The 26,989-nt window shown below is 34.4% G+C and overlaps 1 protein-coding gene and 1 long non-coding RNA gene across 3 annotated transcripts in view; both read left to right on the top strand.

Annotated features, from left to right (window-relative positions):
- The window catches only part of LOC119765407, a 61,760-nt gene extending 53,066 nt beyond the window's left edge, over window positions 1-8,694 (top strand). The window contains exons 3-4 of one of the 2 annotated variants that reach the window (XR_005276700.1): window positions 7,935-8,118; window positions 8,282-8,694. Coding sequence is in view for 1 of the 2 variants with exons in the window: in XM_038249195.1 (XP_038105123.1) it covers window positions 2,380-2,511; window positions 7,935-7,944 (142 nt within the window). In the remaining variant the exon portion in view is untranslated. Of the gene's footprint in view, window positions 1-2,379; window positions 2,512-7,934; window positions 8,119-8,281 lie in introns of those variants that run through there. The other variant, XM_038249195.1, reaches the window with a different exon arrangement.
- Window positions 8,695-10,029: 1,335 nt separating this feature from the next.
- LOC119765409 overlaps window positions 10,030-26,989 on the top strand; it is a 66,219-nt gene continuing 49,259 nt past the window's right edge. The window contains exon 1 of the long non-coding RNA XR_005276701.1: window positions 10,030-11,477. This is a non-coding gene — a long non-coding RNA (uncharacterized LOC119765409). The remainder of the gene's footprint in view (window positions 11,478-26,989) is intronic.

Below are 26,989 nucleotides of genomic sequence, written 5' to 3'. Positions count from 1 at the left end.
CAGAGTATTCTTCGTGGTTCACTGAAGCTACCGGAAGCTATACCGATGATTAATACACCCATATAGACCCCGATGATCAAGTAGATATCTAGGGCGTGACTTCCGGGAGTTCTTGGATACCCAGATTTGTGGAAGGCCCCTTATCTGTGTTTTGTGGATGACCCCATATACAAATGTTTCATTTAAGAGCGAGTCCACGAGCAAAGCATACCCATCTCGCATCGACCTCACCAATCTGCCTAAAATTTTCAGGGGTTGTTTGTACATATAAAACTAGCATCTGGCCAAAATATGAGCACTCTAGGTCAACGGGAAGTGGGGCAAATCGGGACACAAAGTTTGGTGGTTCAAAAACGTCAAAAATCTTAAAAAGGCAATTACTTAGGCAAAATTCAATTTATTTTCAAAATTCAAAATGCATCTGAAAGGGCTTGGAAAATGCAACAAAATGCAGGACAAAGCATCCCAATTGGTTGAATCTGAAGGGAGTTATTGGCATTTTAGTGCAAAAATAGCATAATTTTCAAACTCAAATAAAAAAATGTTCCATCCAGATATCAACTCGCTTCGACCTGCAGCTTGTAGGGGACATCTGGGACTACCATCTGAGACTGAGAACGCTTTGGGTAAGGCAGTTTAACGTATTAAGTTAACACTTTTTCTTTAAGTGGTTTTTTGGTTGTAAATTTTTGCTCGGGGGACCCCTTAGATCAAATTTCCCGGTGATAATTTCATGATATTCGTGTTCCTGAGACAATTTCACGATAGAAACATGCACAAAAATGTTTATTTTCATCCATTTTAACCCTTTAAAAAATAAAAGTTAAAAAAAATCTTCGATTCACATTTATTGAAAATCAAGTTCGTTGCCAAGGATACTAGATGACACCAGAAAAAAAGGCAGATTCACTGTCCACATGGTTTTAGAAGGCCCAATGAGAATTTTTGAAATTTTTTAAATAAACTGAATATAATATATCGTTATAAATCGTCACTGTCGCGCTAACTTGTCACACGTGCATTTTGGGTCAAATCGAGGTAAGAACGCCATTTTATGTAGCTGACAATGCCTCACCTTTTGACCTTCACAGATCCCCTTAGTTTGATTTCAGTCCGAACCAAAAACCTCCGTGAATTGTTGTCACTTTTCATTCAAAAGAAGTTTTGATTTTGTCGTGCTTTCTTGACACAGCCGGAAAATTATTGTAAGTATGACAATTGGCCAAAGGGATTTCAGGTCAAAACGCGTTTGACATAAGTACAAGTTAGACTACCGTAAACATTTGTAATTATAACTCGGGACTCCGAGAACCAAATTCACCCAAACATCAGGGCAAAATGTGTTGGTTATTGTTTACATTGCGTGCTTTCATTTTTGTTTATTCAAGGTCAAACATTAAAACGCGTTTTTATCGGAACGTTGAAATGGCGGGTGCGACAAGATAGCACGATGACGTCAGATTGAACTTTTAAAAAATCTATGTGTTTTAAAATGAGCTCAAGCGTATTCTCAAAACTGAAGCCAATGAACTTTAAATCGTGTTCAGTTATTGACACTCTTATTTTTCCTAATTTATATTGATAAGTTAATTTTATTTAAATAATTTTTACCTTACAAATTATGTACGAGTAAAATAAAATGTTGTTCAATAAGCCACATTATAAATAACACAATTATCAGATAATGCTTATTATTTCGCTTTTCTTTCATAATTAAATACTGAAAATCAATCTTGACATTACCAGGTGAAAATTAATTCTCTTCCCGGAAAATCCGCAAATGCCAAAAGTTCAGGCTTTCCCGAGTGTTTTTCCCAGTTTATTTCATGTTGTGTATTTACCGTGTGCGTGAACTTGACACACACACACACACACCGCGTAAAACTGGCTTCGGGCCGTCCTTTTGTGATACGGACTGCCTGGTTTATATTTTGACGGTAAATGGAATAACACCTGCAGCAGCACTGCGAAAAACCAATCCGATTTCGGACTCGTGACCCCATTTTCCCTTGTCAAGTCAGCTTGATACAAATGATGTATGCTTGGGGTGCATCCTGAAAAAGTGAAAATTGCAGTTGTTTTTCAAATTTGAATTGTTTATTTTATTCTGGATTTTGAAGGATTGAACAAAAATGCCAAATAAAGAAATGATTTTTTTTGTTTGATTTGACACTTCCGTTTCTTCGGGACGTTCGGTGACCATCCGTGTCGCGATTAAAACATCATTCACGCAAAATCCTTTGAATCCTCGTATATTTCAACCCAAAATTTTCCCACCATTTTCACTCCCCCTCATTCAGTCGAGCATTTCCCCTCCCCCCCCTGATTTCTCGATGTTCTCTCACGTGTGTTCTCTCTCTCTCTCTGTCTCTCTCTTAGATTGCTTAATTTGGCCCGTCTCGGCTATCATGTTCAATTTGAGGAGGGTGTCATTGATAATGAAAAGCCCCCCACCGCGAACGCCCCCCAAAAGCAACGTCCCATCTACTTCCACAATCCGGATCGAAAAGCGTGAGTGTTGTTGCATTTTTGAGTTGATTTTTGTTTTGTGTGGAAACGAAAACAATATTTTAATCTGCTTTGTAGGCCCAAAATAAGATCATTTATTGCCCTCTTTTTCAATTCTACAATTTTTCTTGAATTATTCTTATTTATGTCCCAAAAGCTCTAGTTTTGCGTTAGTTACAACTTTCAAACTTTTCCCACTGACCATCACAAGTTTCTTTTGTTTTGTTCTTCATAATTCCCGAAAGATCCATCAAGTCCCTCGCACCCCCTTTTTCCGGCTTTGGTCATAAAAAGCACTTTGTCAGAGATTTTCTCGTTTATCCCCACCAACCAAAACCCCAACCAGTTTTGGGCAGCACCAAAATCCCTTATCCGTCCGAGTGACAACTGTGGCTTTGCAGCTTCTACGTTGGTTCTCTGGGCTGACTTCTTCGAACACTGCTGTTTGAGCTAGATTGATTACTCGATATTGTGGTGGCCTAATGGGCGGATCCTTCCGGACCCGGCAGGATGGGGAATTGTTTGTAGAGAATCCTTTTTGTGGTTTTTTGTTTTTAGGTAATCGACCTGCCTGAATAGAGCGTTTTCAATATTGTTTTTTTTTTCTATTTCAACCATTTTTAAATCATTGCTAACCTTTCAAAAGGGGAAAACAGGGTGTGACCCTTTTGAAATGTTAGTATTGACTTGAAATTTCAAGAATGTTTCATATTTTAACATTGAAAATCGAACCTTTAGTTGCTGAGATATCGACATTAAAAAATGGTAGGTTGCTTAGAAAATCTAAATTTTCCTGTTTTTAAACCTTTGCATGGCAATATCTCAGCAACTAAGGGTCGTATCAACAAATTAAAAAAAAAAAATAGCAAAATAGCTAAAGCAAAATTTTCTCAGCTTTTCAAAACTGTTTTGTCAAAAGTGGGCAAACATGGACACTAATTTAATAAAATAAAAAACTGCAACTTTTGTCAAAAAAGTTACCTGAAAATGGCTATAACTTAAACTTTATCAAAACTTCGCTAATAAACTTTTTGATTGTAAATGCGATTTCACTTAGAAAAATAAAGTTGAAAATTTTTTGCGACCAATATTTCGATTTTTGATTAAAAAATCATAATTCGGTCAAAGATTTTTGCCCGTTCTGGAAATTTCTGAAAAGCTGGTATTTGATGTTCCCTTAAACATATCAGAAAATAAAAAAAGTGTTTTTTTTGCAAATCATGTTTAAGTGACAAAAAGTGAAATTGAAAATGATTGTGTCATGTTCCCCAGAAATCCATTCTTCAGAATGTATCGTTCCCCAGAAATACTTACCGTAGTGATTATTATTATTTCCAAAATTTTCAAAATTTCCAAAATTTTCAAAATTTCCAAAATTTTCAAAATTTCCAATATTTTCAAAATTTCCAGAATTTTAAAAATTTTCAAGGTTTCCTTAGCTACAAAATTCACAAAATTTACAAAATTTACAAAATTTACAAAATTTACAAAATTTACAAAATTTACAAAATTTACAAAATTTACAAAATTTACAAATTTTACAAAATTTACAAAATTTACAAAATTTACAAAATTTACAAAATTTACAAAATTTACAAAATTTACAAAATTTACAAAATTTACAAAATTTACAAAATTTACAAATTTACAAAATTTACAAAATTTACAAAATTTACAAAATTTACAAAATTTACAAAATTTACAAAATTTACAAAATTTACAAAATTTACAAAATTTACAAAATTTACAAAATTTACAAAATTTACAAAATTTACAAAATTTACAAAATTTACAAAATTTACAAAATTTACAAAATTTACAAAATTTACAAAATTTACAAAATTTACAAAATTTACAAAATTTACAAAATTTACAAAATTTACAAAATTTACAAAATTTACAAAATTTACAAAATTTACAAAATTTACAAAATTTACAAAATTTACAAAATTTACAAAATTTACAAAATTTACAAAATTTACAAAATTTACAAAATTTACAAAATTTACAAAATTTACAAAATTTACAAAATTTACAAAATTTTACAAAATTTACAAAATTTTACAAAATTTACAATATTTACAAAATTTACAAAATTTACAAAATTTACAAAATTTACAAAATTTACAAAATTTACAAAATTTACAAAATTTACAAAATTTACAAAATTTACAAAATTTACAAAATTTACAAAATTTACAAAATTTACAAAATTTACAAAATTTACAAAATTTACAAAATTTACAAAACTTACAAAATTTACAAAATTTACAAAATTTACAAAATTTACAAAATTTACAAAATTTACAAAATTTACAAAATTTACAAAATTTATAAAATTTACAAAATTTACAAAATTTAACTTTTTTTTAATTTCCATGATTTCCAACCTTTCTAAAGTTTCTAAAATTTTCAATAATAAGTCAAAAATAACCAAAGCTTCATTTATTACATAAAAAATTCTCAAAAAAATTAAAAATTAAAAATATGTTATTCAAAAATCAAAATTAAAAAGAAAAGAAATCATTTAAATTTTGAAGTAAAAAAAAGAATTATGAAATTATTTTTTTAGTTATTTTAATTTTGAAAATTTTAAATTCTGAATTTTAAAAATATTTTAATTTTTTGACATTCTAAATGTGTTTTAAGCTTTGGTGAAGCTTTGTTTTTTTTGACTTAAAACGAAACTATTGGCACTACGCCCCCCGGGGCATGGCCTTCCGCTAACGTGGGATTTCTGCTCCAGCGCCTCTGACGAGACAGGAGAAACCGGGACCGACGTTTTACTTCACCATCCGATAGAAGCTCAGTGGATAAGGCGGGAATCGAACCCGCGTCTCATAGCATCATCGGGATCGGCAGCCGAAGCCGCTACCCCTGCGCCACGAGACCCGCTTTTTTTGACTTACCATTGACAAATTACGATCGTAATATTTAGATCGAACAATCTCGATCGTGATGCGAGAAATTAAGATTGTAATGTTTTGCCCGTGAGTAATAATCACCAGTAGTTAGCAGTTATTACAAGGTTATTACAAACTTTGAAGCGAAAATTCAACTTTTGTTTGCAGTTACAACATTTTTTGCACTTCCAAAAAACACACACTGAGTGAAATTTTATGTCAAATTTTCATGTATTTTGTCAATAAATCGTTTAAATCAAAAAAATGTTGAAAAGTATAACTTTTCAAAACAAGTGCTGAAAAGTTCAACTTTTTTTTCAAAATAAATGCTGAAAAGTTCTACTTTTCAGCAATCAAATGGGTGCTGAAAAGTTGAGCTTTTCAGCACTTGTTTTGAAAAGTAACACTTTTCAACATTTTTTTGATTTAAACGATTTATTGACAAAATACATGAAAATTTGACTTAAATTTTTTTTTCTATTCGATTTTGTTATTTTTGGTACAGAAAAGTAGGCTATTTCGTCGTTCAAGAATGACAGGAAAAGTAAGTAGTTTCACGACGGAATTGCAAAATAGTAGTTTATGCAACAAGTTGCAAAAAGAGGATTTTTTCAGCACGAGTCGTACATTCATCCAACGAGGTTCACCGAGTTGGATAAATACGAAGAGTGCTGAAAAAATCAAGTTTTGCAACGAGTTCCATTCAACATTTTTTGCAATTCCAAAAAACACACACTGAGTGATGTTTTATGTCAAATTTTCATGTATTTTGTCAATAAATCGCTTAAATCAAAAAAATGTTGAAAAGTGTTACTTTTCAAAACAAGTGCTGAAAAGCTCAACTTTTCAGCACCCATTTGAGTGCTGAAAAGTAGAACTTTTCAGCATTTATTTTGAAAAGTGTTGCTATTCGATTCTGTTATTTTTGGTACAGAAAAGTAGGCTATTTCGTCGTTCAAGAATGACAGGAAAAGTAAGTAGTTTCACGACGGAATTGCAAAAAGGCAATATTTATCACCTTAAAACAAATTTAGAAAGTCTTCTTTAAAGCGATTCTAGTCATATTTTTTGTTGAAAATTTTAATCATCATGCAAAATGAGCATTATTCCAAAGGTTCAATATGTCAAATGGAATTATACCAAATGACACCCATAATCCAATTTTAATTTTAACAAGCATTTTTCTTCTTTGCAAACTAAAAATTGCATTCACGGAACAACTTAAAAATAAAAAGAAATTGCAATTAATTCGGCATTTGTACAACTTGTTTAATTTAACATGACTGAAAATGAAGGGAAAATTTCTTAGAATAATAGAACGAGTCATAGGCTTAATTGCATTTTCTGTTATTTCTTCAAGAATTGTTGTCAAAAAAGAAAGGAAAATTTCTTGGCATGGCTAAAATTACTTTTTCCAATTTTTATATTTTTTGAGAAATTCAAAAAAAAAAATCAAATCTATGAAATTACTTTGGATCAATTCCTAATATTTTTCGAGAAAGAAACTTCTGTGGGGAATGGTTTTCTGGCGACCGTGACACAATCTTAAAAATCACCAAAATGTTTTTTACCTTGCATCATTTTTTTCACCTACAACTTTGTTGATCAAAAAATACAGACTTTTGAACTTTCTTATATCATTTTTGTATGGACAGCTGCCAAATGTGTATGGAAAACTATATGGACAAACTAATGATGCAAAATGACTTCTTTTGGCATACCGAAGGCACCAAAAAAGTTTCAGCCGGATTAAAAATCAAAAAAAAAAATTGGATGGATCGAAATCTCAGACAATTGCTCTTCTTATTAATTTCAATTTAAATCAGTGTTTGTTTAAGAAATTAGCACTTCTACTGTCGGATGTTATACTTGCATTTCAGAGATTTGAAGAACCTTTTAAGTGAAATCAATTGATAAGCCTTTACAGGGAGGGTAAATTCATGATAAATCTACATACTAGCAGCAAAATTTACAAAAATGTTCAAAAAGTTAAAATAGCAAGAACTAGAGCCGGGATATAAATGCTATGGAATTATCTTAAGCAACCATGCGCACCCACGTTTATTTATGGGGGGTAGTAACAATGAGGGGGTGCGCTTGGTTGCTTATGGTGATTCCATAGCATTTATACCTGAAATTTACAATTTTAATTTCGATTGGAGTGTGTTCAGGGATCCCAAATCTATCATACCTTAACGAATTAAAGCGTTTACTAACATCAACTTCGAAAATTCTGAGTTGTGTATTCAAACATTTAAGGTCTCTGAAGTCGGTAATGAAATAATATGTTGTCATGAGGATTGCAAAAAAATCATTAGCTATAAATTCCTAGGTATTTGCATCAATTGCATAATTCAATTGCTAATGTTCCGAAAAATGGCTCCTATTCCTATGAATATCCTTCCTAGAATCAGGCTTTTGTTACAATTTGTCTACCGGCCAATATTGATATCCTAATTGATTTACCCCCATAACAATAACATTCACTAAACCAATCTTTTTTTTTTGCTTCTATCCTTCCAGGAATGAGTAAGTATTCGACGACACGAGTCCAGTTCATCCGAAACAAAAAAAAGTCTCCCCGACATGGGAGAGATACTTGGATCATGATTGCTCACCGCCAGCAGCAGAACATCGACCAGCATCAACATCGGAACCGCAACTAGAAGCCGATGAAGTGGCTCGAACTACAGGTTCAGCTTTTCAGGTACGTTGATTTCGCCAAAAACTGACTCTCACTGACATTTGGGGGTTTGGATTTACAGCCTATCCCGCAGGTGAGTGAGAGTGCGTGGTACTGATTGCCGTTACAAGTGGGCCCATGTTTTTACTCATCCTTTTTTTTTCTGTTTACTTTATTTTTACTTCAGGAACTGCAGATCAGCGATGGGTGTGCTGCACTTGAAGGTCTGTTGGTCACGGTTGTTTTTTTTTGAAATTGCCATGCCACTGTAAAACCTGGGAGCAATTCACTAAATGGAACAGAGTAGTAGTAAAATTTATGTTATTTTCCGAATTGTTATAATTTTCCCAAAAAAACGCTATTAAATCATGAAAATATGTTTTTTCGATTTCCAATTGCAATTCTTACCAACAAGAATCTCTCCAAAATTTTTCGACCTCTCTTATTTGTCCTAAGGAATAATTTTAGTCCCTTATCACGAATTTGAAATCCATTTTTCGGCTGGTACGACTATATTTATCTTTTACATTCGAAAAAGAAAAACATTTTTTAAATGTGCAACCTGGAATGATGAATTCAAAATTTGGTCTCAAGGAGACTTTCATGGACATTGTTTTAAAATATCGTAAAAACGTATTTTCAACAAGACAAAGAAAAATCTAAAATAGTTAAAGACTGCTGTTGCCTGTCTTTTGAAAAATTGTTTAAATTGTGCTTTTTTCGAGATTTTTAATTTTGTTTTTTGTTGTTGTTTTGGATGAAACTTTGTCCATGCCTCTATATCAGAAGAAACTATTTTGCAATATTTGTTCATGCATGGCTTCATACAATATCTGTCGGATTCAAAAAGACTAGGTACACGGTAAAAAATCCCGGTATTTTATTTGATTTTTTTATCGCTAAAAGCTAAATTCCAAAATTTCAAAATTAATTCCAGATGTAAAATTCAACATTTTTATGAACACAAAATCCGTCATCAATTCCTGATGAATATTACCTTAATTTTTTCTTTGCAGCCTCTTGAAGTCTATATTTTGTAAAAACTGAATATTTCTCAGTGGAGCAGTTCTCTACGAAATCGATATTTTTTTAAATTAATTTTAATTTTTGTATTTTTTTATTCGGCTGAAACTTTTTTGGTGCCTTTGGTATGCCCAGAGAAGCAATTTTGCATCATAAGTTTGTCCTTATAATTTTCCTTACAAATTTGGCAGCTGTCCATACAAAAATGATGCATGAAAATTCAAAAATCGAATTTTTTGATCGATTTGGTGTCTTCTGCAAAGTTGTAGGTAGGGATAAGGACTACACTGAAAAAAATGATACACCTAAAAAAAATTTTTGGTGATTTTTAATTTAACTTTTTGTCACAAAAACTTGATTTGCACAAAAAAACACAATTTTTATTTTGTTTTTTTTTTTATATATTGTAGGGGAGATCAAAAGCCAACTTTTAACAAATTTCCAGGTTGTGCAAAAAATCTTTGACCGAGTTATGATTTTTTTAATCGATACTGATTTCTTCACAAAATCGAAATATTGGTCGCAAAACCTGAACCGGCACCAGCTTGATTTTCGAAATTTGGAAATCATTTATGCTATTTGGTTAAATGACTATATTTTTTGTGAATTTTGGGTCCCAAATGAACATTTGAAAATTAACAAAATTGTAAATAAAAATGTTTTTGAGCCTTGCATCATTCCAAATTTTCATCGATATCGAACTTTCCGTTTGATCAACCGTCTATGTTTAACAAATCCGTTCGAAAGCTTTTACAGATCATAGTCCAGGCCATGAACTAGCTTCGGCTATACATTTAACACTGATTGGATATACCGATCAGATTTAGGACTGTTTTACTTTCTGCTTTTCTTACTAAAGAGTGGACGTCCTCTCCATCTTAGTAGTCAAAGTAATTCTTCTAGATAAATTTTTTCGTGTTTTTTTTTATTGTTTTTTATCTATAATTATCGCTCAACCGGTTCCCATTTTAAACCCACCGTTTTTTTCCCAAAACCGCTTCCACCACACCACGTTCTGAGCATGAGTTCCTTTCTGAACCGCCGTCGGCGCCACTGCCAGACTGCGCATGAGCACGGAGAGCCGCCATCTCACCGGTGTGCCGGCCAGCTGATCGGAAGTTATGGTCTTGTACCTTCTGTCCAAGCGAGAGAGAGAGCGCCGAATGTTTTGTTTTTTCACCAGCTTCCATGCGTGTTCCGTGCGTTGATACCGACAGGACTCGCTCTTTTCCAGTGAGTTACCACGGTCGGGATCGTCGGGACCGTGGATCGGGAGGAGGACCGCCGTCGGAACCAGTTCACATGCAACCGTCGACCGAATCGGAACGCCTTTTGGACGGAACTCTGGCCGCGGTCCGGACCTTTGAAAGAGCGCGCGTGTGTTGTTACGGATTTCTTTTTCTTTTGGTGAATTAAAGCTGAACGGAGGGAGGAACAGCCGCTGGACCCGGGATTAGCGGGAAAGGGGTGGCCACGGGGCCCCGTTATTTTGACGGACGCGGGACGTCGACGGCGACGACGCAGGAGGAATGAAGGAAGACGGTGGTGGCATTCCGAACAAGGAAGAGGTTCAAGTGATGGAACGTTGAAGAGTTCCGGGGTGATGGGCAGGCCGGAACCTGGTCCGAACCGGGTGGCCGCGGTGGTGTTCCGAGTGTTCTGCGGAGTTCTGGATGTTGAATAATCAAGTGGTATCAAAAATTTATCAACAAATTCTGCACGGATCTCGCCACATGGAGTTCCGACTCCGGGAGCAGGTCGTCGGAGACCAACGGGAGGGCGCTCCCTTTAGCAGAGTCGATTCTTTGCCGGGGTCGCGGCGGTAAACCGCGTGGCTAAATATAGCTAGCGCGCCGAAAGTTTTTTTTTTTGTTCTTTCCTCTTTTTTTTCTGACAATACACAATACTCTCATTCTTCGGCCGCGCAAAAATCACGATAATGATGATGATGACGTGTGAGTGAGACAAAGAAGGTTGGGAGTCTACGGAATAGTGTGTAGTGCAGTGTGGGTGGTGGGAGTGAAGGAGGAAGAACCACTTGTTGTTGGTGGTGAGGTTTAGGACTTTTTTCGGGTTGATTGTTATTGATTAAAGGGAGAGTGAGTCCTAAACCAAAAAGGAAAGGAAAAAACGGCTCTTGAGGTTGAGTCTCTGTTTCGTACGTGCGTAGGGGGGATTGCTCCCGGGGAGGACGTGGCGTGGTTGAGGGCCCCCTCTTGTATTTTTCTTGAAACTGTGGCCGACTAAAAGATCGGCTGTGACCAGCAGACCGGAAGTATCTAGGCGTGCACGGGAAGGTTGAGGATTTTTTAACGACTTCCCAGCTGGAAGCGAAACTGAACGTGGAAGTGCAGAACAAGGTGAGTTGAAAATGTACTTCACATTTTTTTTATTGAAATAGTCTGCAACAAAAAAAGCTGATATTTCCGTTGAGTTGATTTTTTATTTGTAAGTTGATTTCAATAAAAATAGATCAATTGTCTCTCGAAGATTTTATTACGATTCCAAATGCTAATTTTTTGATAATGTCCTAAATATTTCGCAGAATGAGTTATTTTGGGGAATCTGCCATTCTTGGGAGTGAGATTCTGGGGATTGCTATAGAATCAACATAATAATTAAAGGATGTTTTCTGTAAAATAAAATGAGGCTTAGTGTGCCCAAATTCCTCAAAAATAAATCAATTTCCGTAAATAATCCAATTTAAAGTGTATAAATCATGCATCGGTAGAGCCGCTGGACTCACAATCCAAAGGTCGTCAGTTTGAATCCCTGGGTGAATGGAAGATTAGGTTTAAAAAGAGGTTTGGATTGTCTGTCTTACCGATTCAAACCTCGGACACCTGGTTCCTAATAGAAATCTCGCAATAGAGAACACCAAGGCAATGCTGTAGAGCGAACAATTTGTATAAGACGGATTAGAGAATTTCCTGAATAAATAATAATTTTGTGACTGTTAAATTGTTATTTGTCTATATTACAGCCAAAGTTTTGTTCAAAACTCAATGGGTAATCCTTAAACCACTTAAACAACTATCGTCTTTAAAATGCTACGTAATTTAACATTTTAGTGATAAATTATGTTTAGCCTTTCTTACAAAAGAAAGGTTTAAGGTTTGCTTTTGGAAAAACTCTTTTCTCAGAAAACTTAAAAAAATCGTGCACGGCCAAGAATCGTCCCAGAAAAAAATACAATTACTAATTTAAAGATGTTGATGCGCTCTTTCGATTGAATTTTGGCCCGAAATCTGAAACTCAAAGTCTAATTTTTGAGAGCCCTTTTTCTGAAACACTTGAGCGATGTTTGTATCCGCTCTTAAAAATCTGTGCCTTCCATCATTGGAAAACCGTTCGTAAAACCCACAATTTTTATATTTCAGATTTGTTACCGTGGGTTCGGAGACAAGAATTCACTAATTTGGACCGGTGAATGTGGTCAAACCAATTTTAGAGGTATTTTTTGGACTATTTTACAATTAACACTGCAAAATTCGAACAATTCAATTTCAAACAAAAAACGTTACTTAATCCACCTTTAGGTAGTTGGTGCCTTACTCTCATTTATAGAGTAATTCCAACCCCCCAAGAGTGTCCACATTGTGTATGGATCTCCGCTCACGTGATCGCAGCACCTAAGAGGTCCTAATAAAAATAAGCGACGAGCGGGACCATTTGAGGTTATGTAAATTCAGACCATTTTTTAAAACTGCTTGTTAGTTTTGATAGGTAAGTCAGATCTTGAAAATTCTTAATCCACAAGAAAGGTCATATCAGAACCTTTCTAAAAATATATACTATGACAGGTTTTCATGCAAAAACCACCCTTTTTGCAAACTGTGAAATTTATATGCAGCAGTTTTTGAAGCGTAAATTTTAATGTACTTTACAAAATCTTATAAATTTTAATAGGGGCTTATGGGACCCCAAGACGAATCGAATGAGGCCAATACGGTCAAAATCGGCTCAGTCAGTGACGAGATATTCTAGCGACATTGATTCGGTATACATGTCTACATACAACCAAACACACAGACATTTGCTCAGCTGGTAATTCTGAGACGATATGTGTAAATGACGGTAGGTCTAGGAGGTCTAATTAAAAAGTTCATTTTTTGAGTGATTTTATAGCCTTTCCTCAGTAAGATGAGGAAGGCAAAACCATTCGAAAACATGCGCCATAAACTGCTTGTGACCAAAATTTGAAGCTTTTCCAAAATTTATTTCCAGAGATAGCCATATTAGTGTTTTACGTCGTACGTTTTTACCCTATTTTAATCATAGACTAACATTGAAGACTGAGTACCCTTTATATTTGTGTAATAATGTGAATCCTATTTGTTTTTTTTTTCTAATTTAATATAATCATCTTGTGACCCATAATTAACCACTGAAATTAAAAAAATATGCATTCAAAGTTCAAAAAAGTGATTTTATGGATAAATCTTTTATAAAAACATGTTATTTTTTTTTGTTTTCCAAGCAAATTTTTATGTGTTTCGGTTTTTTTTTCAGGTATGTGCAAGGGGGTGGATATGAATTAATTCTATAGTATATTTTAGCCTCAAAAAGGTTAAATTAACAATCGCACAACATAACAATGCACTATTTTTCGATTTTCAATTATTTATTGATTTTTATTCTGAAACCTGTAAGATATTGTCAGAAAATGGACAATCTGCCAAAATCTGTGCAAACCTGGCACATAAATGATTAATCTTTATTCTTGACGACACTAGCATTTCCAGATTTATCTGGCAACCTGGCAACCCTGATATCAAATTAACTCAAAAATGACAAACCTGTTTGGAATTTTCCCATCAATGTATTAACTTATTTTTCCGAAAAAAAAAATCAGACCGGAAAGACAACTTTGTAAAACGATAAGGCTATCGTCAACTATTTTATCGTTATGTATTTAAAAAATTGAGTATTTTAAAAAAATACGATATTTGTGAAATTTAGAAACAAAACAAGTAGTAATTCAGTGAAAATCTGTGCCAAATTTGACGTCGTTCAACCATATCACAAATTATATATTTTTTTTAAAATAAACTGCAATACATTGAAAATCCATCTGGCGTTACGAAAGATGCACGCCTGAAATGTCAAAATCGTGCACAGTTTTTTTTGTAATATTGGTACCACTGCGTGATTTTGACATTTCGGGCGTGCACCTTTCATAACGCCATCTTTGCTTAAAAATCTGGATACAAAAATTACGCTTTAAGCAACTTAAAAAACACGGTATTTTTTATGATCTTGTCTAATATAATAATTGAGGAAAGGGATCTTGTAGATTTTTTTCAAAAGTTATTCCTGATTTTTTCCATAAATATAAATAAATAAAAAAGCGTTATCTTGGAAGGCTAAATAATATCCGATATGCAAAATCGTAGAGAATTAGTCTGTAGAATACGGATATTTTTTATGAGAAAAATTATGATAGAACTTTTAATTTTTTTTCTGCAAAAACTTACATAAGACTTCACGTAAAAGTTTTTTTTTTGTATAGAAAACAATTAAAATTTATTTCAGTTTGTTAAACCAGCTAAGTTTTGGTCTTAATAAGAACGTTTATTAGGGTGGTCGAAATCCGGGCTTTGTCGGGGCATAGGCTAAATTACAAATTTTAGCTCATTCTGACCGTCTAATCGCTAGAAGTATGTATGGGAAAATCGTCAAAATGGGTCTAGCTCGTTTCCCCGAATGACATTTCCCCGAATGCCATTTCCCCGAAAATCATTTCCCCTAAATGGCCACATCCCCGAATACCACTTCCCCTAATCAGCTACATCCCCGAATGCCATTTCCCCGAATTCCATTTCCCCTAATCGGCCGTTTTCCCGAATGCCATTTCCCCGAAGTGACACTTACGCCAATTGGCGTTTATTTAAATTTAAATTTTCATATCCCCTAATCATCATTTTCGCTAAAGCCTTTTTCATGACTAATAGTTATTTTCTTTCTCAATTTTACCGAACAAACAGCTTTTTGGGTATGCTGTTAATTAAATGTTGTAAATTGGGTAGTAAAGCTCTTTGTCAATTTTTATGAACAACGGTAAAAAACTAAATTAAAAACCATTTCTGATAACTTTTTTTTTCATTTTTATGCAAATAAAAAGTTATTGACAAGACAACATTTTTTCGATGGATCAACTATGGTCCCCTTGGAACGAGCTGTCAAGTAGATGCTTTTATGCCAAGAAGGGCCGTTAAGTGATTTTTTAAAAATTGAATTAAAAATCCATTTTAAATCCTTTGCGGTCGTTCAAAGGGTCATTGTACTTAGAAATATAAGCCTTATCGTTGGAACAATAATATCACAAATTATAGCGGAATTAAAAGGAACAACTCGTCTCTTTGCATTCATAGTAATGCATTCTGCTAAAACGCTCAACCAAACCACAACAAATTTAAGCTTAATTTTAGGACCCAATTACAGTCCACACTCGATTATCCGAAGTTTCGATTATCCGAAGCTCGATTATCCGAAGGTTTGTATGGGACTTCGAATTATCGAATCAAAAACAAAATTTTGTTTTCGTTGTTTTTCTTCTTTTTCTTGTTTTAAACATCAAATTTGAGTTCTGCAACCCCATTTTAGTCAAATTTGAATAGTTGAGTGCCTATTAAATAATAAAATGCTTTTTTTTTTCAATATTTCAACACCGCCATATTGGCCTTGGATTTAAAAGTTCTAAATCACTTTAACGTAGTTTAGGGGACATACGCTCGACAATAAAAAATAGGCATAACATTTTTTTTTCGTGATTCGATTATCCGAAGTTTCGATTATCCGAAGTGAAATTTTTCCGAAGCCTTCGGATAATCAAGTCTGGACTGTACTAGATTTTTTTTTTGTTCAATTAACATTTGTATTCAACCGCATAACTAGATGTTGTTTTTGAGAAATTTGCAAGGAAATTTGTCTTTTTTCGAATTTTGTCAAAGAACCCAAAAATCGGACAAATAGGTACATAAGGCTGGTTCAAATTTTATTTAAAGTTTTTGTTGATTATACTTTTCGCCAAATCCCAAACCAGCAATGTGAATAAAATGATCAGTGTGTACGGGATTCTGTACTACGAAAATCGCAGGGTATGTTTTTTGAATCATAAAAAATAACAAAACTTCTATTGCATTATTATTATCATGTCTATAAGAAAAAAGTATTTGTTTTGAGAATATATGTATAAAAAAAGGTCTGTAACAATATTCATTGTATTTGAATTTGTATTGAATCCCCCCTAAAATGCTACGTCTGTTCTGAATGAGGCCAAAAAGAAAGTTGATCATTCAAGGCCAACACGAACCTTTAAATATGTTGTTTGATGTGATAAAAATTGCCATCATTTTTTTTTTCTTTTAAAATGCCATGGAATGGCATTCAGGGAAATGACTATTCAGGGATATGACTAATCGGGTAAGTGGCATTCGGGATTGTGGCCCATTCGGGAAAATGGCATTCGGGGATGTGGACGATTAGGGGAAATGGGAAACTCGGGTAAATGGAATTCGGGAAAATGACTATTAGGGGAAGTGTCTTTTCGGGGAAGGGGCATTCGGGGAAATGTCCCTTCGGTAATATGGGTTTCGGGGAAATGTCATAGATTCATTCTCAGATGTAGAACCTTCATTAAATTTAGAACAACTTTTCCGATGACGCCATATTTTGAGGATTTTTAGATAAAAAATTATTAGCTTCTAAAAACAACCATTTTTGCGCAGCCCCGAGAAGGCCCGGATTTGGACCACTCTAATGCTTATGGTTTTCATTTCTTTAAATACAAAAATTGATAAATTTTAAACACATCCGTACAGATTTTATGTGAAATTGCTGTAAGTCCGTTGCAAATATTTTTCAAAGTTTATAAGCTTCCTCTCTTCAAGTTGGTCTAAAAAATCAGGGGACATTTTTTTCAAATAACTTAAAAATTTAATGAAAGTAGAAGTCAACTGAAAACAAACTAAAATGCATTTTCTGCATTGATACTCATATGGAGCATGTCAGTACAGCACAGCAAAAAAAAAATCGCAAAAAAATCTTCAATACTTAGATATTTTGGAAACATTTTTAAACACTTTTATTATACAGATGCTGAAACCATGGCTCGTTATTTAAATTTTTAAACTTTTGTTTTGTTCCCTTCTTCGACTGTGGTCAGAGTCGAGGGAAATAAACTTTAAAAAATATTTGCAACGGCTTAATTTACAAAAAATATCATTAATTTGGGTAATCTGTAAAAATATTGCCCAAAACAGGAATTTTTAGGTACTTTTTTCTCGACTCCCTCCGATTTCAATGAAACTTTGTAGACATGTGATCCTACGCATATATAAGCCATTTTTGAGTATATGGAGCCAGTTACACTCGAGAATGTCATTTGAGAAAGGCGTAAGTGTTTTAAATATTTTTGTATTTCGTAATTTAAATATTGCTGTATCTTGAAGCCGTTGCATCGTGTCAAAAAGTGGTCTAAGACAAAAACACTCAAATTTTTTGAGATTTTTTGATTTTTAAGTTTAAAAGTCAAATTTGAAGGTTAGCCCACGACCTTTTTTTCGATCAATTTTTTTGTTAAAATAGCCTAAAATGTTACAAAAGACTCACGAAAAATGCAGGATGGAGCAACTCACCTTAAAAAATAAAAAAATATTTAATGAAACTGTTTGTTTTCAAAAGTGCTCTAAACATCAAAATTTTCAAAAACCGAACACGAGAGTCAATTCTTCAGACAATTTTACATAAAAGTCACCATATTGACCATTTTCCAAAGTCCAATCCTTGTGATGTTAAAAAATAGGTTTTTTGATGGTTTTTGGCAATTTCTATAAGACAGACTTGATTTTTCAGTCTCGAAAATATTTTTTCCGGGAAGCTCGTCCATTTTCCCATATTTTTGGCTTACAGATTTAAGCTAATTACATTACTCATAACTAAAAACATAATATTTTTTCAGTGTAGTATAGTAACCTGAAGAGTAAATTAGCTTAAATCTGCAAGCCCATACATCCAATTAAAATGTGGTCAATGACAACTTTATGGGAAATTGGACGAGCTTTCCGTTAAAAATATTTTCGAGACTGAAAAATCAAGTCTGTCATATAGAAATTGCCAGAACCATCAAAAAACCGTTTTTTTTCAACATTTTTATTTTTAAAACAAATGTAACTTCACAAGGATTGGACTTAGGACAATTATCAATTTGGAGACTTTTATGTAAAATTGTCTGAAAAATTGACTCTCGTGTTCAGTTTTTGAAAATTTTCATGTTTAGAGCACTTTAAAAAAAAAACAGTTTCACTAAATGATTTTTGTATTTTTTTAGGTGTGTTGCTCCATCCTGCATTTTTCGTGAGCCTTTCTGTAACATCTTAGGCTATTTTCACAAAAAATTGATCGAAAAAAAATCGTGGGCTCACCTTCAAATTTGACTTTTCAACTTAAAAATCAAAAAATCTCATTAAAGTGGTGTGTTTTTTTCTTTCAGTGTATTTTTTTCGGGAAGTAAAAAAAAGAAAATCTTTCCCTATTCCTGAGGGGAACACACGTGAAGAGTATCGGGGCCGGCATTTACAAAGCGGATTCAGTGACAGTTTATTGATCAACTTAATGTTAACACAGTAACAAATGATGGTAATATTACATTTGGGATTGGTAAAAGAATTTGTGACAAAAAATGTGTTTTTTACATCAGGAACTGGTGAAATAACTTAATAAAAATATGATATTCAACCAACCACATTTTTACCTTAATTAAACTTTTTTTTTAAGTGTACAGTCAGTACTGTTAACGGTGTCAATGCTCTCACAAAGTATTGCCTTCCTGTTTTTTTACCTTCCCTTTGACCCGTTCTCAATCCCCCCCATAATAAATTTGTCACAAAGCGTGCCATCAAACCGTGAGCTGCTCGTGCGTTCGCGTTCGTGACAGTTTGCCTGGTTAATAATTAATCGTGTAAACGTCGGTTGTGGTCGTCGCTGAGCTCGCGCGTTTTCTCTCTCTAACCCCTTTGTAATTTAGAGGAGTATTACGGTTGTCACGAGGTTAATTGGTTCATGTTTCGCAAAATTCTTCGTTTTTTAGAAGTCTGTGCAAATGTTTAGTTATAAATAAATTTGATCTCGTTCCAATTAAATGTTCCTCAAAATGCACAAACAATAGTTGGCACACGCAACACTGGCCGGTGGAATTTGCATCTGCATTTCCAATCAAGTTGTTTTTGATAGTTTTTTTTTCTTCCACTCGCAATGTCACACCGCGAGTTGTCTTTTGGGGACTTTTAATTAAAATAGCATCACAACACGAAAAATGGTGCCGAAAATAATAGCTAGGTGTTTCGGGACTTGCGTCAGAGAGGATCAACACTGTCCGGGTGGGATTTTCTGTGTGATGGCAATTAAAAATGGAGATTGGAATCGAGAGGTTTTCATCATCGCCAAATTGGACTGATGTTTTTCGGCCGTGATTAATGCGGTGACGCAATGAGTGCTGATTTTTTATTTGGGTGCAGAATTTTGGGGTGAGAATTCGACGCCTAAATAGTTTCTGAAAATGTGGTTTTCGTGAACTGTATTAAAATAGTTAACTTTTATCTTAAATTTGACTTTTTGGATTTTGTTCGCTCTAGAAAAATATAAACTAAATAAAAAATAAATCTGATAACTGATTGAACAAGTTCTTTGAATTTTGAAAGTGTCACTTGAGAGGCTATAAGGACACAAAATCACTCCCAGTGGAGTCAAATGCCAACCGAATCGCCAGAAGCTTTTCCTTGGTGATTTATCAAGCAATGGCTCGGAGGTTGTTCCGGCGAATTTAATCAGATTTAAATTGTTTGTTACCGTTGCACTCCGGGAGATAAGTGATTTGCGATGAACTGTTGAGATTCCTGGCTTTCGGAGAATGTTCCTGAATGAATTAATTGGAGTGCCATCGGGATACAAAACGTTATTTGTCCTAGAAAAGCTTACCATAGAGTAAATAACATTAATGATGGCTGCTGTTTGCTCTCCATGGACTACACAAACATTACATTTAATTTTACCGCTCATAATTGCAGCCAGAGTGCAATTAGGACCAGCAAATGAGCAAATGGGAATGTTTGCCTTGTGAATTCAATTATCAATTAGCACAAAACCCAATCAGTGCACACCGCAGCTCTCAGCAAAATATGAAGAATTTAATTGAAAAAAATAAAAAGTGCTTTCAGAGTCCATTTGGGAGCTGAATTAAGCCGAGTGATTCGTTGCCACTCATCGGTAGGAACTCAATTACCAGTTCTGCTAACTGTTCTATTAGTGATTCCAAAAATAGATGCCTTGTAAGTATTTGGTATATTATTTTGAATTGAGGTGAATGGACTTTGAACAATTTAAAATTTTCTTTATTTTACGTAAGAAATCCCGGGCAGACGGTAATAACAAAATTCATGCCATTTCAATAACAAATATTGTTAAAATAACAGAAAGTGTTATGGAATCTTCTTGAAAAATCCATTTTTGCTTAAGGGTTTAAAAACACTTTATATTATTCTAACCAAATTTGTTATTGGTCTGATATTAGTTGAAAGCCCAAACAACTTTGGAATGACTTTATTTCACGCAGAAAAAAGTTTTGTACAATCAGCCTGTACGAGGTTTGAATCAACAAAATTTTTGTTCAATATAATCAACGCCGATTTTGCGTTGAAACAAACCTTGATTTTCTCAATTCCACAAAAGTCTTTTGTTTTCAAATCAGGGTAATTCTCTACCAACTCACACGAAATCGGGAAAAGTTGCCCCGACCCCTCTTCGATTTGCGTGAAACTTTGTCCTAAGGGGTAACTTTTGTCCCTGATCACGAATCCGAGGTCCGTTTTTTGATATCTCGTGACGGAGGGGCGGTACGACCCCTTCCATTTTTGAACATGCGAAAAAAGAGGTGTTTTTCAATAATTTGCAGCCTGAAACGGTGATGAGATAGAAATTTGGCATCAAAGGGACTTTTATGTAAAATTAGACGCCCGATTTGATGACGTACTCAGAATTCCGAAAAAACGTATTTTTCATCGAAAAAAACAATAAAAAAGTTTTAAAAATTCTCCCATTTTCCGTTACTCGACTGTAAAAAATTTTGGAACATGTCATTTTATGGGAAATTTAATGTACTTTTCGAATCTACATTGTCCCAGAAGGGTCATTTTTCATTTAGAACAAAATTTTCATTTTAAAATTTCGTGTTTTCTAACTTTGCAGGGTTATTTTTTAGAGTGTAACAATGTTCTGCAAAGTTGTAGAGCAGACAATTACAAAAATTTTGATATATAGACATAAGAGGTTTGCTTATAAACATCACAAGTTATCGCGATTTTACGAAAAAAAGTTTTGAAAAAGTTACTTTTTGCGTTTCTCTTTGTTTCGTCGTCCGTGTCTGTCGCGGGTGACCATGAACAGCCATGATCGATGACGACCAACTTTTAAAACTTTTTCGTAAAATCGTGATAACTTATGATGTTTATAAGCAAACCCCTTTGTATGTATATCAAAATTTTTAATTGTCTGCTCTACAACTTTGTAGAACATTGTTACACTCTAAAAAATAACCCTGCAAGAACACGAAAAAAATGAAAAAATGAAAAATGAACAATTCGAAAGCATTAAATTTCCCATAAAATGACATGTTCAAATTTTACAGTCAGTAACGAAAAATGGAGAATTTAAAACTTTTAGTGTTTTTTCGATGAAAAACGTTTTCGGAATTACGCCATCAAATCGGGCGTCTACATAAAAGTCCTTTGACACAAATTTCTATCTCATCACCGTTTCAGGCTGTTATTGAAAAACTCTTTGCATGCAAATGGAGGGTCGCCTCCGTCACGAGATATCAAGCGGACCTCCGTGATCGAGGACAAAAGTTACCCCTTAGGACAAAGTTTCACGCAAATCGAAGAGGGGTCGGGGCAACTGCTGTGTGAGTTGGCGGAGAATTACCCAAAAATGAAATGGAACTTGGTATCCCTTTTAAATTTTGTAAATTTTGATATAGAAATTTTGAATTTATGTTGAGTCATCTGGATGTCAGTATTTAACCGTTCAATTTTTAATGTTTTAAATTCAGTTTGATAAGATTCAATGTTTCATTTCTTATTTTAAATGAAATGTTTTCATATTTTCAAATTTTAATAAGGTTTTCCAATTTTCATGTAGTTCAAGTTTTACTCATGCTAACAAAAAAAGTTCAAGGGAAACGTTTGAGAAAAAAATTAAATGAATTAATAAGTTTAGCTAAACAATTAAAAATATTTACGGTAAGAAAGTCATTGCCAAACTCAAATTGGAATCTTTTTACATATATTCAATCAATGATACAAAATGAAACAGAATCATTACCTAACGCTTAACATAATCTTTAAAATTAGGCTATATTTTTTGTATCAGATTAATTAACTTTGATGTTGTTTAAAAATAGAGTTTGATAAACAAAAAAAAAATAATAATAATCTCTTCATTCATAAAAAAATCTTCATGATTTTTATTTGTGTCAAATCCAGTCAATGTTTGTTAAGATTTTCAATGTCTATATTCTCAAATAAATTAATATAATTAAAGGAACCATACATTTAAAGTAAGTTACTAAAGAAGAATTGGGTGAATTTATTTTGAAAATTGTACAATGTATTAAAACAATGTTCAAACAAGCATACATTCCCGACTTTCCCCGACTTTTTGACAAAAAATACCCAATTCTCTTCTTTTTCACGATTTTTGGCGAATTTCCGACTTATTCCCGACTTTCCCGATTTTGACGATTTTCTATTTTTTTTTATTCTCTTACCTCGTAACTTTCCAACTATTAGACCAAACGACTTTCTTCTGGTTGCATTTTATTGAAAATTGTTCAAGAAAAATTAATAATAAAATATCAACTTTGAAATGCCTTCCAATATTATTTCTTTGCAGTTTATGGTTTAAACCGTAATTTTTGCCCATTCCCTATATTTATTAGAGTGTAACAAAAATGACTTTTTGACTGGCATTCAATGGTTTGTTCCTGTGGGCATACTAAGCCCCAAATCCAAAAAATGAGCTTGATTGGACGTAACAGAAGCTGGCGTTTTGCATTTGAATTTTAAATGGGATTTATCCCGTAAAAAAGATTTTTTTCAAACATGTCACTTTTTGATGATCTGGCAAGGATCTGACCTACACTCCGATGTTGTTGAAAATTAATGCTTCAGTGGCCAAAATGCCTCAAAAAGTGTGTTTTTTAATCTCTTTTCGGGTTAAATTCCATTTAAAATTCAAATGCAAAGCGCCAGCTCCTGTTACGTCCAATCAAGCTCATATTTTGGATTTCGGCTTAGTATGCCCACCGGAACAAACCTTTGAATGCCCGCCAAAAAGTCATTTTTGTTACATCCTTATATTTAAATATGTTTTATTTGATCACCATCGTGTTCTTTGGACAATTTTACATAATAATCAATCCATATCTCAAACTAAACCAAACCATTACCAAGAAACAGCCCTTCCAAAATTAAAACTCTGAATTTCCTAAAATTAAAACTTGTTGCGCCGTGTTCCAGTGCGTTGAATTGACCCACCATCCAAATTTTCACAATTTCTTGCTGTGTATAAGATGCGCTCATTACAAATGTAAACTTTCCATGACTTTTTTAACCTTGTTAGTCATTTGAATCATGTATTTCTTGAATAACAGTTTTCGTGAGTTGCGCATATTCACCGACAGATGGCTAGTGGGCTTCGTCGGAGTCCGCCCAACAAATACGCAACTCAAAATTTGCATAGGATTTTTTTTCGTGACGGCTTTTGCGGCATACTCACTTCCAATGTTCTAGACTAATATTTGAACGTGGCGTATTTCTGAACATGTTTTTAAAGAAAATGATTCCAGAATGCTTATTTTTTCGTCTTAAGCCAAAACAAGGCAAAAACTATATTTATTTAAACTATTCGCCATTTTCAAAAGTTTGGTTAGATAATATCGTAGGCCGCCCATCTTAGGCCTACTGGGCCCACAAAACGGGGTACGCTCAGTTTGTATGGGAGCTGTCAACAAGCTCCCGGGCTGCTTTAGAAACAGTTCCGAATAACCTTCAAGATACACGGTTAAACAAAATGAATTTTAGAAGGTTCAAAAATTTTATTTGCTTGATTTTACCTAAATGATGTGTAAAAATGTGAAGTTTACAAAAACTGATGAAAATTTCACCAGTTTCTGATGTAAAATCACACATTTTTCGACACAGAATGTGTTGTGGTTGCCTCTCACCAAGTCGGCCTGGGTTCGATCCCAGACGGTCGCGGTGCACAGCTAAAAAAGTAGTAATCCAGCTGCGTGTAAAAGGCCTGAGTGTAAAAAAAAATATTGCATAATTTTATGCAATTTTATGTGATTTTACACCCTGAAACATGTAGCCCATCAGTATGGAAAACCTACACAGCTAATAAAATAGTAATCCAGCTGCGTGTAAAAGGCATGGGTGTAAAATAAATATTGCATTATTTTATGCAATTTTATGTGATTTTACACCCTGAAATATGTAGCCTATCAGTATGGGAAACCTACTTGACCGAAATGTCAAGCTCATATATGCGTTTATCCTTTCCATTCTTCATCAGTCTGATGGCCGAGTGGGCTAAGGCGTCAGTCCTTACTGTTGGTGCTGGGTTTGAATCCCGTCGATTGCATTTTTTTTTGTGTTTGCAAAAATTGTACATGCAATGTGTAATATTAAGTGTTTATTTTGACGAAGGTGATGTGCATGCTTTGGTATGCGATTTTACCATCGGATTTTTTGCTGTGTGGCATTTTTCGAGACGAGATTTGTCTGATCACGCCTTCTGCATGACGGGAAAGTAAATGTTGGCCCTGGCTTAACCTAGAGGGTTAGGTCGTTAGCTCAGTCCAGAAGTAGGAGTCGTCTTCCTGGTTCCTGTCTCGGTGAAGTCGCTGGTAGGCAGTTGGACTCACAATCCAAAGGTCGTCAGTTCGAGTCTCGTGATGGATGGAAGCTTAGGTTTAAAAAGAGGTTTGCAATTACCTCAACAATCAAGCCTTCAGACACCTAGTTTCGAGTAGGTACACCCATAACTAGACATCGGCATACGAGAGGATAAAGAGCACGATTCGGTAGTAAAATTGTACTGTGTGCGGACTGAGAGGATAAATCCTGAAACTACCGAGAGTACTTTACTCATGGGTTCATCTTCAAAAAAAGTTCATTTATCAAAAAAAAAAGTACCGGTACCGAAACTCGAACTCAAGACCTTCGGCATATTGAACCGTGCCTTTGCCGTATGGGCCACCATGGTTCGGTAACTAAGTGGCGGTCATTTGTCCATATAAGCCCAATAGGGACGTGGCGTTACATCGTGCTGCCATCTGGTTTTTTTAAGTGCAAGAGTGGAAAAGTGCTGAGTCATCGTCTAAAAATAGACGGCGTCCTATCTCGCCCAGCAAAATGAAGTCGATAAAGTAGTCGGTTTCGATGAGAAAAAGTGGAAAACGTGGTCTAAAAATAGCGACGCCATCCCCCTATGAACGAATGAACACGCGAGAGGACTATACTCTCGCAAAATAGTCCTTTCCTCACGGTTTTTTCGTGAGGACTATCCCCTCGTTCTTTAACTTTGGGTGATATATCTCGAAATTGAGAACGCCAAGGCAATGCGGAAGAGCGAACAATTTGAATTCGATTTAGTTAGACGTACTGAACTAGAATCTTATGAACCATACGAATCCTATGAGTCATACGAATTTTACAAATTCTTATATATTTCATGAGTATCTTAAATCTTATAAATCTCTTAATTCACAAGAATTTCATAGAGGGATCAATCTTGTGTCTTATGAATCTTATGAATCTCTAGAATCTTAGAGATATTTTGAAAAAAGTTACAATATAAACTTGAGAACTGCTAATAGAGCTAATAGGGGGATAGTTAGTGGAATTGAACCAGAATTGTTTAAACCTCTTAAATTGTATGAATCGTATGCTTTATGTGAATCTTCTGATTAGTTTAACAATAAATATTCATCATATCATATATATCAAGAATCCTATGAATAACTTGATTTTTTTTCCTCGATTTTTTTTTTGTTTTTTTCCTCGATTTTTTTTTCTTATTTGACGAGTCTTGATGCTTATGAATCTCATTAATTTTAAATACTGAGTGGAAAAATTATGTACGCGTTAACTTAGAAATGATGTGATTCCTTGGAAACTCATAAATATAACAATCCTTAAAATTGTATAAATCCAAAGAATGCTGAGGTTCCATTTGGTTCAAGATTTGTTTGGATTTCCCCCGTGTCGATTCCATATTCATACCAGGTTGGTTAGTAGATCATGTAACCTACGCCAAATCTCTCGAATCTTCAGCTGTACGGTGCGCACTTGTCGGTACACCGTTCCCAGAAATCCACACCGCTCCAATCGAATCCGCGCGTGGAAAACTTCAGGAAACCCCCTTCTCGTGTGTTAAATTTAGCGCGCCCTTATGAATTATAATGGGACTCATTCTCTGATCTGGTCCATGGTTGAACCACGCACAACCCGGCGGTACCACACGATGTACACGTGTGTTAAACCACCCTCCGCCTCCCCATCACCCTTGCAAACGTGTATAATTTTATGGGATTTGCATGTTCGGAACGTTGCCAACAATATCCCGCCAGCAGCAGCACACACACACACCGGGAACATGGATTTGCACGAAAGTTTCTGCGTGGTTGGGGAAAAGTTGTACCGGGCGGTCTGCGGTCAACTCCGATGGAAAATCTGTTGGATTTTCTCCGACGTCGTCCCCTTCAAAGGTACACGCAAAAACCGAATTGAATAATGGGTCATAAAAAGTTGGT

Source organism: Culex quinquefasciatus, chromosome 1 (genome assembly GCF_015732765.1).
Source record: "Culex quinquefasciatus strain JHB chromosome 1, VPISU_Cqui_1.0_pri_paternal, whole genome shotgun sequence".
NCBI lineage: Eukaryota > Metazoa > Arthropoda > Insecta > Diptera > Culicidae > Culex > Culex quinquefasciatus.
The sequence above is the reverse complement of the archived record's forward strand: the minus strand, read 5'-3'. Positions and strand labels throughout refer to the sequence as shown.